Source organism: Syngnathus floridae, chromosome 9 (assembly GCF_059516105.1).
Source record: "Syngnathus floridae isolate MCC-2025c chromosome 9, RoL_Sflo_1.0, whole genome shotgun sequence".
NCBI classification, from domain to species: domain Eukaryota; kingdom Metazoa; phylum Chordata; class Actinopteri; order Syngnathiformes; family Syngnathidae; genus Syngnathus; species Syngnathus floridae.
The window spans coordinates 7,893,480-7,905,613 of record NC_142421.1 but is presented as its reverse complement, the minus strand read 5'-3'; the positions used below and the strand labels follow the sequence as shown (position 1 = coordinate 7,905,613).

The window sequence follows — 12,134 nt, the reverse complement described above, 5'->3', positions numbered from 1 at the left end:
CGAGGTCTCGACTTATTGCCTCTGTTTTTTCCTCAGCTTTCAATGGAGATCCAGCTTGCAGTGGCAAACCACATTCAGTCAGCGGTCAAATCGGAGCGGAATCGTCAGATCATGTGCGAGGGGGGGCTTCTCTCAACACTCTTGACTCACTGTCACAGCATGCTGCTCAATCCAAAGGATCCGTTGCATCTAACTGTTACGCGGATCTTCGAGAAGCTCTCCTCCCAGGCCATCACACCTTCAGAATTCAGGTTGTTATGCCTGAAATTATGTTTTTTATTTGAGATGATCTGATCAGTTTGTTTCTGACCTTTTCAGGAAATTTCTGTGTTTAGCAGACCCTCTTATGAGTTTGGCAACCAAAGCTGGTGTGCCATCAAAACCAGACTGGCCGGGAACAGGAGAAGTAGATGGTGCTGTAGTTTTGTGATTTTTATTTTTTACTTTAAATAGCACAAATTGACTTCACCCACCTGTCCAGTTAAACTCCTTTGCTAACCAAAACAAAAACACATACTATGGCTCAGTTAAAGTCTGGAGACTAAAATTCCATATTGTCAACAGGTTCCATAAGCAGTATCAAATATGATCTTGCATTCTGGGAAAACGCAAACTTTAAATTAAAGTAACTCTAGATTTTTTTTTTTTTAATCCAGATCTCAACACAAAGACTGACATGATAACAGGGTCCCCATCTAAGACACTAAAGCGAACCTTCAGCCTGTTACAGTCTCCGGACAGCAAATCTTTTGCTGGTTCCGCCGTTCCTGCCCACCAGATCATCAGTCTGGTATCCATGACATCACTGCGCACCTTTCGGCCATATCGGCTGTCTGCCACGCCGGCCTTTGTGGAGTTTGACATGACCGAGAGTGGCTATGGGTGAGTCACAACCTGCCAATTGATAACACTTGACGTCATCATATGTATTTGAATACGGCCGATTGATTGATTAACTTCTTCTACTTCATGGTTGTCTTTATACAGTTGCCTATTCCTGCCTTCACTGGCAACAGTGAAGGGAGTAACAGCCGATTCTATCTCAACTGGTGGAATAGGAGGAGGTAAGGGTCCAAATGTTCATTACTAAATCTAACCAAGATGTCTTATCATCGCTTTCTCTCCATTTCATCAGACTGCCGGGGTTTCCCTCCAACAGCTGGGCTTTCCTTTTCCTGCTGGTTTCAGATCAACAGGTTTAGTTCAGCGTGTGATTCCCAACCAATCCGACTATTAACAGTTGTTCGGCACATGTCGCGGACAGAGCAGCAGTACATTTGTTTGTCTGTCTCCTTCTCGGCCTATGATGGCTGTCTGGTTCTTTCCACGGAAGAGGAAGCTTTTACTTACTTGGGTAAGAAGTGTATGGATTTGGATCTTTTGGAACATACGTATACTTCACACAATATCTCCTTTAAACTATTAAAAAACTGTTAAGCTAAACATTTTCTCGATGTAACATCTCTTGTTGTTTGAATATCTTTCTTGTCATTGTAAAACAGATATGATGGAGTCAGAGGTGAGCACCCCAACCTCTTTGCCCTCCTCACTGAGGTTCCGTTGCTCCAGCTTGCTGGTCCCGGGTCAGTGGCATCATCTTGCCGTAGTCATGGCCAAAGATGTGAAGAAGAGTTGCATGGCTTCCGCCTACTTCAATGGCAAAGTAGTAGGAACTGGAAAGGTGTGAGGACCTGAGAAAAACATAAATGTAGAGAGCTGACACGAACTAATGTGAATTCAATCTAATGTATCTTCTCAATCAGATGAAATATATTCAGCCCTTTCCTGGCAAGTGTGTCTCCATGGACCCCACTGCTGTTATTGATGTGTATGCATTAATTGGGACGCCCGCTTTTTGGAAAGACCATGCCGCTCTGGTATGGCGTATTGGACCATCTTACCTTTTTGAGAAGGCTTTGAGCGCTGAACTAGCGGGCACCATATACTCTCAAGGCACTGCATATCTGGGCAACTTTCTGGCTTTGTGCAGCAAAGGCAAGTACATGACAATATTGTCAGTTGGATCTGTTTCTTGATTAATTTCATACTCTGAAAAATGTGACTTATTTATAGTTTCGTCAGGAATTTTGGTCCGATTAGATACTTATAATAGCATGAAGCATATTTTTCACAATAACTAAGTTGTGGTAGTTAAAGGCTAAACTCGTTAAGACAAAACACGATTACCATTTGTTTTTGTTTTCTTTTTTGGGAATACTATGTGCCATATTCAATCTCGTTTATTTTATTTGCTTACATTTTTGACTCGTGACACTTGATAGGCTCAAGCCTCTTTTGTTTCTATTCGTTTGTTTACTTGCTTTTATATCTCTCACTTATTCCCAAATCCAGAAGCGGAGTCTTCCCCTCTCTGGATAGTTCCTGAGGAAAGAATTACATTTGGCATCAACCCAGCAGTTTCCACATTAACAAATGTTGTGCGCATCAGAGAGAACTACAATGAGGTGGACTGCAGACTGATTGCTAAAGAGGTGCGGTCAGACCTGTTTGATACCCCTTTGCTTTTTCGCTACATTCTAAAAAGTCATTTATATAACTCCAGCTTGGGATAACCTCGAGAGATCAGTCCACTCCAGTGTTCCTGGCTCATAACATCAGTCAACACCTGAGTGGCACTGCACGTACTATAGGAGCAGCACTGATTGGGCATTTTGGTGAGTAATGCACACAATATACGTGTAATGTAAAGTGCATTTTAAAGCATATTATCTTTTTATTGTAGGTGTCCGCACATTCGTCCCCAAAAGTGCCGCTGATGCGTTTTTGTACGTGGGTGGGCCTTCAGTTGTTCTCAGTCTAATCGCAATGGCGGCAGACGACAGCTCCCTGTATGCAGCGGTTAAGATCCTTCTCGCCGTTCTGGAAACAAATTCTGCCATGCAGCAGGAAATGAACCGCATCTGCGGTTACAAGGTTCTTTCCAAATCACTAAAATAGCAACATTTAAAATGTCCTTTTTTTTTTTTTTACATATAATTTTACTCCATGCAGCTGCTTGCTTTCTTGCTAAAAATGAAGAAAACTTTGGTCAGCCACAGAACTTTTCAGTTGATTCTGTACCTCTCGAGCTCCATGGAGTTGAGCTGTGGTTCGGACTATCTGCAGAACCCAGCTGCTTTCCAGGCTCTGCTATTGGACCTGGAGGTAACCATTCAAAAACAGTAGCCCTATTGGTGTAAGGAATATCTAACATCCAATGTCTCATGTTGTCAGGTGTGGAAGAACACGTCGGAAAATCTGGATCTCTCAGTCCTGAACCACTTTGCTGAGATCTTGAAGTCCCCAAGGTAGTTCTTGTGATCACTCATCATGTTACCAAGCAACACCGATTTAATCCAATCTGTTATTTGCTCACATGACAACAAGTTATGCAACTACTTGACACTGACATAAAGAGACTCTTGTTTGGGATAGACAGCAAACTTTATCTTCTTCGTTGTCAACATTTTGCAGAAGCCTATCATCAATTCCATGCTTGTGTATCATGGGAAAGTCTATGAGAAATAGGTTTACCGTCAGCGTGAGAGAAGAACACGGAATGAATTGAACAAGGTCGGTTGTCAAGAAAACTGATTATGATGGACATTGTGTGTGTGTCCTCAGCAAGGAGAGCAGGATTGCAGCGGTCATGCACAAAATGGGCGTTGTACCATATCTGCTCTTTGAGCTGTGTGACCCATCTGTGACTTGTCAAAAAGTCAAGCTTGTTTCTTGTGTCATCACCTGCCTCCTGAAAGCTCACTTCACTCCTTTGGATATAAGCAGGTAGTACCTGAACACATACCTGACTGGATGTTTTTAAAATTTAAAATGGCAATAGTTGTTTTTGTTTTGTTTAGGATGATATGTTGCATATAATTGTAATGTATATTGAATGCGATTTTAAGCAAATATTTTATTTTAGCTACATTAGCGTTGCTAAAGAAAATTAATTTATTTATATTCATTTATTTGGATAATAAATACTGTTGTATTTGATCGCTAGATTGTGCCTGCGTATTTAATGTTAGTATGAAAAAAAAGGTCAAAGAATTTGTGCCTAAAGTCTGTTGATGTTTTCATAAGTGAGACAATCCCATATCAAATGGTCACAAAATACATGACAATCTATTTTGAATAGTGGCCAGTGTGCGTGAAAATTGTTTGTGTATTTTGCCAGAATTGGACTCTTCCTCATCTACACACTCCCTCCTCTTCGTAATGAGGTTGAGAATCATGGCACGTCGGACTGTGATCTTTCCCAAGAAACAAAAGGTAACACATGACAATGTGTTCATGAAAGACACCTTCTGACTTGTATTATTATGATTGATGACACCACACATCTAATTTTTGTTTTCTTAGTTCAAACTTCTGCTCCCGCCAGCCTCATCTGGATCCGCAACCAGCTGTTGCTTGTTCTTTGTGACATCCTTGGCTCAGACAGCCCTCTAATCAAAGAGTAGGTTGCATGACTTACTGCTTTGGAAGCCACAATAGGAAGTCATCAGATTTGCCATTAGGTCATGGAAGAAACTTTGAACTTGTGCTGTGTTATTCTGTATAAGTCAACAGAATGCCGTCTATGATGTCCTGGGCAGCGATTGGTTTCTGTTGTTCCTGAAGCCGCAACTTCACGCTTCCACTGTGAAACTGGGTCTCATCTTGCTCACATGCTTCCTGTCCTGCCCGACGCAGCAGAGCAGCTTCAGGGAGGCGGTGGTTGTTGGAAGTCTCTTAGATGGCATGGAGCAGCCCTTTGCTATTATAGGTACACAATAGTTAATAATGATGTTTTGTTTAGGTAGGAATGCGGGTGAGAGCATAGCGTTGAAATAAATGAAATGACATTTTCAGAAGGTTTTTTTCCCCCCAACAACTTTGTACACCTCCTGAGTTTTTTTTTCTCTTTGTACGAGTACATCAGCCCCGAGTTTGCCATTTTAACAGCTTTTTAGGCATGGCTGGCATATTGTAGACAACTCAGACAAGTGGTCATGCAAATGTGTGACTGAAGACTAATTTATCTTTTTTTGTTTTTGCTTTTCCCCCTCAGACAACCTTCGTGCTCACGCTTGGTCATATGAATGTTCCAGTGCTGCATGCCCTGGTTTTGATATTCTTCAAGGTCTTCTGGTCAGACATTTTCAGCTGCAGCAGGTCTATGCAGCTCTGGCTGCTCTGCTTCTGGGAAGGAGGGTCAGCCATTCTACAGACAGAGAAGTGAGTATTTTTTCTTGAATTGATATACATGGGGAGTTATAGTAGAAAGGTAAAACATGCATGTACGTTTTTTTGAATACTTTAAATTGCTTATGCTGAATCTGTAAATAATTGTTCGTCTCAATCCTACCTGCCATTGACTGGTGAAAAGTTTTCAATGTACAGCTACACCAACTCTCAGGTGGTCAGTGTCTGATCACCCATGAATCAATGAATGGCATGATATAAAATGGTCATATTTATTTATGACATCCAAATCGTGCCACTTGTAATCTCCAGGTGAACTTGGATGACTCCTTCCAGTCATTGATCGACAGCCAAGCAGATAGTCCTGCCCCACAGCTCTGTGTGGAAGCTGCAACATTACTGCTTGAATTGGTCAAAATCGTCATCAAGCAAGTAAAAACATGAAATAGGCTCAACTGTTTGAAACTTGGGAATTACATTTTAAGGCAAATCAATGACAGCCTGTCTTTTGAATGAAGCACCAACCAGGCACTGATGCATCATGGGAGTCGCAGCTGCTGTCAAGCGTGATGCAGTTCTTCTTCCTCCTGCATAACCTTCGACCCCGAGACCCACTGTGGGTATCCATAGAGTTCCTCCACGCGCTTGTTACTGTCATGTTCCCCTGGTTCGGTGCAGAGGTTTGTGCCTTCATTTTTTTTCACGAGATTTCTACCTACTTCCTTTTGACTGATGGTTGTATTTATTTTTCTAGGGCGACCATGAGACTAAAATAACCAAATGTGAGGATGAACTCATGATGCAGTCACCCAGCAAGCCAGTGTGTAATTTTATCCGCATTCTGCTGATGGACAGTCTTCTCAATGTGTCTTGCAACAGCAACACACATCCCCTAGTGTTTCTGGTGGAGGTAAGTGAGCACATACTAAATGATAAAACTGCAAGCTCTTCATTCATAGATCCCACTCAAATATCAACGTGCACACTTTTTGCATGTTCAGCCTGCAAAACTATCACTTCTCCAGAAGGTGCCACTATTTGCTTAGTTACAGAATTACCATGGCAGAGCAATGGCACTAATGATGGAATGATTGTACTTAGAAGAACAAATAAAAGCAGAATGGCTGTGCTGAGTGTTTTCCAGTCTCATGTTACAGGAAGCTCTAAAATATAATAATAATAATCATAAATATTATAGTTCTGCCCAGATGGTGCATCGTTGGAGCAGAGGCAGAGTTTCCAGACTGAGCTGCTGAAGTTCATGATGGACATCATCTATATGCTCAGCAATGATAAAGAAAATTACACCCACCTTATATCACGAGGTAACATGTTGATTATTTGTATTCCTAAATGTACCTGTTAATTCACTTATTTGTATTTAATTCAGTATTGTAATACTGTATATTATTTAGGGTCCAAAGGGCAGGGACTTGCAGACCAGATGTGCACATTGATGGGTAATGTGGTGCTCTTCAGTAAAGTTCTGGTGCAGGCACTTTACAACGGAACATTCCTGGGGTCCTCTGAGAATTTAGTCAACTTCCTCGCAGATCAGATTGTAGTGGTGAGATGAGCCCACACGCACATATGCTCATGTTCTTTATACGTACAAAAAAATCTCATGCTGTGTTTGACATGCTTAGATTTCTGTTTAATCGATTTAATCTGACAATCTGTCTATATAATTTAATTGCACGAGGCATTAACGTTACATTTTATTTGCCAGGGAAACATTCTCTCAATTGAGTAGGAAGCTTCTCCTGTTATGATTTTTTTTTAATTAAAAAAGGAAAAATGTTCAGTTTCTGATTTTGCTTCTATTAAGATCACAGGAAAAAATAAATTACATTATCAAAAAATAAAACATTATTTAATCTCACGATTAGTTTACTAAATATACAAATTTATGCAGATATAGATCACACAGATATTTCATTCTAAGCAGTATTATTTCTTTCTACATTAGGCCCTGGAAAGAGGACAAACTCACAAGGAAAAGACCGTGTCAGCTCTCTACTCCTGCACAAATAAGGCCGTGCTCTACTTCCTTTCCCAACCACGCCATTCCAGAGCCCAGTTGGAGGGCATGGTTAAGACATTCCAAACAATCAATAATCGCTGGGATGTTCTCTTGGCAACATACAATTCAAACGTGAACTTTATTACGTGCCTTCTTCATTGTCTGCTATTGATTGGCTCTGGCAGGTAATGGCTAACTCATATTTGCATTGTAACCATCAATTTGAAACTGAAACGTGATTTTTTCACTTTTTTCTCTCCTGAAGTTACCCGGAAGGTTTTATGTGTGGAGCCCAAAAAGTTTCAGGCAACTTTTATCCCACCAAAACACAGCATGAAGTGGACATAGAATCCGGGGCAGAATTTTCCACTGGTATGAAATCCCCCACTTCACCATTTGTTGATACTGTATATATTCAAAACACTTTTGTATGCTTGAAAGAGTTTAGGAAAAATCTGCATTGGTTTCAGATGACAAAGAGTTGGTGTCCTTAGCAAAGGCCTGCTGGTCCAAGGTGATGACAGAGCGACGGCACACTCTCGAAGCAGCGTATAAAATTGAGATCTCAGTCAACCACACTGCTCAGAAGGCACCTGTGAATATGAAGGACATCAGCCCACTGTGGGAGGAGGTAGCGCACAAAGCCTGGCTGCTGCACTCAGGTCAGCTCTTACGATGCCTCATTGTGTTTAGGAAACAATGTAACATGTGATAGAGTAAAACTTAATAAAATAAGATACCATATAATAAACATAAAAAAATAAAAAAATAAAAAAACCTGAAATTATTTGGATGTTTATACAATACGATCAATTATAATATATTTTGATACAGCTCAATTCGTGCCATTGGTTATGCTACAATTAAAAGCAAATATGCATACATATGATACTAATATGAATAAAATAAATTATGATTCCATGCAATATGATTTATTGTAATGTATGTATGTATGTAATGAGATATGATGGCCATATTAAGACATATAGCATGTCAGGGGCCAGCAACCTTTTTGAAATTTGCACTTGACGTTGACATTTGTTTAATTCCCTTACAGAATACCATAAGCAAGCGATGGCCAGCAACCCTCTGAAGAAGTTTGATATCATCAGCAGTGCAGTACGCTCAGCTATGGGAAGGCAGGACAAGGAGACGGTGACAGTGGAGGTACGTACTCGCATCCCCTCATTAATAAAACCAACCGACACGCATTCCAAAGTCACTCGCTGCTCTATTTGTGCTGTGGGCCATCCAGCCCTGTGGGAGTGTTTTTATTATTTCTTAAAATGGATTTGGAAGATCACAGTTGATTGCCCCTGAGTGGGCATAGTAATTGATATCTGCTCGGCCCATTCACAAGAACATTCGCCGCAACACACTGTTTGCCGCTGAAGGTTAAAGACGCCTTTATTGTTGTTTTTCCCCCCGAAACACGTGGTCCACATCATTAGTTCCCCCACAACGCTTAAGACGTTGAGCCATCTGGAGCAGGGTGCAGGGACATATTACTCAAGCACACAGGCATGAAATTACCGCGTCTGTGTTTGCCCCAGCCCTGGAAAGTGTACGTGTGTGTCTTTGTGCACGTCTCCTGCCCGCCACTGAAATTGGGTTGGCAATTATAGTGGTAGCAATTTGATGAAAACATTATTCATTTCATGTTGTTCTTTATCATATCAGTATCTGACAGGCTATCACAGGGTGATGAATTGTTTTTTCCACATGAGAAGAAGCAAGAGAGAACATTTCCACGCACTTTGTTGAATAACGTCACTCTGAGCCGCTCTGAGATTTTCTTCCAAACCAATTCACGTGTCGTCAGAACGTTCAGCTACTTTGCGCCGAGCCTCACAAAGAAATGAGTGAGACAATAATTAATTTCTGGGTCATCAACTCGTGGCCTTTATTTGGCAAGTGAGAGATGTGTCCGGGGATCCACATTAATTCAGCACTACAGTGTGCTGAGCGTGGCTTTCCCGTCCCGTCTCCGATATTAACATTACTGTACAGTTCAGTTCAGCCTCATAAAAGCAGGCCCAAAGCCTTCTGTAGGTATTGAATGGAAACATAGTGACTGATAGGCAGTCTCACTGCAAGCCTTCCAAAGAATTATTTCATCAGCCAATGCCGTTTCCATAATCATATCTGTGTCCTCGCATTACGCAGATAATTAACAGCACTAATGATCACGTTAAGTTCATTACACATTCCCTACCAGCCCAAAATGAAGTTGACATTATGTTGCCTTATCATCAAAGGTGGCGTATTGTTGGGAAGTCATTAAAATGGAAATGAGTGTGATGTTCGGATGTTAATTGCAGTGGGAAGGGATGAGTTATGCATTTAATGCAGCATTTAAAAGCCAATGAGTCTCCTATCTACTAAATAGGGTAATTAATGCTATATATTACTTATGTTTGTCCAATTGAAGGAATGAAATTGCAAGATGACTTGCTGTTTATCTGTAACGCCACGGCCCCGCTTTGCAAACTTTGTTATTACTCTCCTCTCTGTAATATTTTCATAATCCCCCTTTGCACAGCATTTCGAACGACACGTTATGCCGTTTCCATTCTTCAGCAGGCTTTTCAAATCAAAACTTGATTGTCATGGGTTTATTTCCGAATGAGTTTAATTTATGCTTCTTTTTATAAAACTGTTTTTTTTTTGCTGCCTGTTGTGCTGTTCATTTCCAAGGTTATACCCCAAAACACAAAATTAGCATCTGTAAATAAGAGTGCATATAAAGAGTGACTGCGTGTTCATCCCTTCAGTGAAATGGTCGTCGTGGGTCAGCAGCGAGGATGGACACATGTTGTTTCACTCGTCTCTCAGCGAGCACTGCTGTGATGATGGGCTTAATGAAGCAGTTAACAGTGCGAATATGATCCCTGTGTGTCTGCTCAACATGAGCATCCTGCAGTGTCAACACAGCTTCGCTTGTTATTTTTTCTTTTCTCTTTTAATCGACACACGCACATTTACCTTGCCCCCTACTGTGCTGTGGCTCACTGATATTAATGTTTATGTTAATTAGATCACACCAACAAAGGATTACATTTTCAGACAGGGGTTATTGTAAGTCTGTAGCCACTAGCTTATTTGGCCCCTGTGAATGCAATTTAGAGCCAATGTAATTGTATGAATGGATTGTAATTGCATGAGGAAATAACAATATGAATATACAATGTTTGTGTGCGTGAAATGATTGCTTTGCACTATTTTGCTTGTTTTTTTTTTTGCAGGAGTTTCTGTCGCACATGCAGTCGCACCAGCAAAGGGGCAATAGCATGTTTGAGAATATGAGGACAAACCACTTGCAGGTTTGAAGGAAATATTTTTTGGAGTGTATTTTGAAAGCAATTTCTTTATCTTTGTTGTCCCTGTCTTTTTGTTTTGACCTAGTTACGAGCCAGTGAATGGGATCAGGTCAACTCGCAATGGCTGTTTGTGGAGGGAGAGCTGTTGAGGGAGAGAGCCGTGTTTGGGCCGAGTCCGGGCGTGCTGCTCAGTCGCAACTGGGTGCAAGACGCCGCCGAAGGGCCCAACCGCACCCGACTACGCATCCGCAGAAAGGAATTGAGACGATCCAGACGGGTACAGTAATAAATACAAAAGGCAATCTCTGCATATGTCTCGCTGGGATACTTTGGATTTATGACTGTTTGTCTGCAGTGTCTGACACAGAGTTTTTTTTTCATGAGCGGAAAACAGGTCAGAATTTGAATGTTCGGACAGAACAAGATATATATATTTTTTGACAAGATGAAAGTAAATCTAAAACTTCCCCATAGAGATAATACATATTAGCTGTGCTTTCATCCACTTTAACGTAATTCTGCATTTGTCTATCACCTTTTATATTGCAACTGTATGAAGCATTCACATAGCTCATTCCACAGTCAGATTGGATGACATCATCACATTGCTTTTATCGCAATCACAAAAAAAAAGGAGAGCATCGGCCCATTCATTGTTAGCAATATTGGAAAAAGGTTATAAAAATAACGGTGATAAAAATAAAATTCCCCAAATAATATATAATTTCATGATATTTCTGAAGGTGTTAGGAGCCCTCTCGCTGGGTTCGAGGAAGGTCGCGTCTGCAGAAAGCAACAGCAGGCCAGAACCTGACACTGGTAAAACAAACACAAAAGACAGTGTTTTTATTATTATTATTATTATTATTATTATTATTATTATTATTATTGCTCAGTGCCAATGTCATGTTTTCCCTTCGTACCAGAACCAAAGAGTCTAAGTGACATTGGCACCGAGGCTCAAGAGGATGGAGGACATCCTCAACATGAGGATGGAGGACAGGCTTGTAACCAGCTGACCTTCTTTCCTGTTTTGAATGAAACATCTTCTGCCTCTGAAGACGGTGTGGACCGCTTCACCTCTGAGCCCTGCTCACACACGCAAACCTGTGCTGACATTCGCATCATCTTGCAGGAGCTGCATCACGGAGAAGAGGTACTGTGGCACGAAATTATCGTAGTATGCTGGCCATTATCATAATAATTATCAGTAATAGAGTGAGCCACTTTAATTGCTCAATGCAGCTATCAGGATTTCATTTTTCCTCATTAGAGTAAGGCCCAGTTCAGCTCTTTTCATTCTTCAACTGAGTTGCACAGCACATGTTGACAGGGATTCTCTTTGCGCTGGCAACCAGCCGCGCCTTTTAATGTTTCTGACAGATGTATTAATAAAAACAGTAGGAGGTGATGCAAGCTGTCTTACATCTGCTTAGTAAGTGTGTGATCTGTGTAGTTGTCTCGCAGCGGTTCAAGTGTGTGAGTCCTGCTGAGCATCCTGTCAAATGAACACAGTCATTAGCTTTGAGAAATGCACACGCACACACGGCTACAGATTAACACACAACGTGGACAGTAACACACAAAAGCAGACCCACGCA

At 41.1% G+C, this 12,134-nt stretch overlaps 1 protein-coding gene across 6 annotated transcripts in view; it reads left to right on the top strand.

Moving 5' to 3' along the window:
- Positions 1–12,134, top strand: part of wdfy4 (WDFY family member 4) — a 40,673-nt gene that overhangs the window by 14,757 nt on the left and 13,782 nt on the right. For all 6 annotated transcript variants that reach the window (XM_088385388.1, XM_088385386.1, XM_088385385.1 and 3 more), the window contains 30 exons: positions 37–251; positions 319–413; positions 657–882; positions 988–1,064; positions 1,136–1,354; positions 1,503–1,681; positions 1,764–1,995; positions 2,353–2,492; positions 2,564–2,675; positions 2,744–2,934; positions 3,013–3,165; positions 3,235–3,308; positions 3,625–3,786; positions 4,181–4,275; positions 4,366–4,462; positions 4,569–4,771; positions 5,057–5,223; positions 5,503–5,622; positions 5,709–5,870; positions 5,945–6,100; positions 6,389–6,515; positions 6,606–6,757; positions 7,160–7,398; positions 7,479–7,585; positions 7,684–7,875; positions 8,271–8,380; positions 10,459–10,536; positions 10,619–10,810; positions 11,277–11,352; positions 11,460–11,689. In XM_088385388.1, coding sequence (XP_088241514.1) covers positions 37–251; positions 319–413; positions 657–882; positions 988–1,064; positions 1,136–1,354; positions 1,503–1,681; positions 1,764–1,995; positions 2,353–2,492; positions 2,564–2,675; positions 2,744–2,934; positions 3,013–3,165; positions 3,235–3,308; positions 3,625–3,786; positions 4,181–4,275; positions 4,366–4,462; positions 4,569–4,771; positions 5,057–5,223; positions 5,503–5,622; positions 5,709–5,870; positions 5,945–6,100; positions 6,389–6,515; positions 6,606–6,757; positions 7,160–7,398; positions 7,479–7,585; positions 7,684–7,875; positions 8,271–8,380; positions 10,459–10,536; positions 10,619–10,810; positions 11,277–11,352; positions 11,460–11,689 — 4,578 coding nt within the window. The remainder of the gene's footprint in view (positions 1–36; positions 252–318; positions 414–656; positions 883–987; positions 1,065–1,135; positions 1,355–1,502; positions 1,682–1,763; positions 1,996–2,352; positions 2,493–2,563; positions 2,676–2,743; positions 2,935–3,012; positions 3,166–3,234; positions 3,309–3,624; positions 3,787–4,180; positions 4,276–4,365; positions 4,463–4,568; positions 4,772–5,056; positions 5,224–5,502; positions 5,623–5,708; positions 5,871–5,944; positions 6,101–6,388; positions 6,516–6,605; positions 6,758–7,159; positions 7,399–7,478; positions 7,586–7,683; positions 7,876–8,270; positions 8,381–10,458; positions 10,537–10,618; positions 10,811–11,276; positions 11,353–11,459; positions 11,690–12,134) is intronic.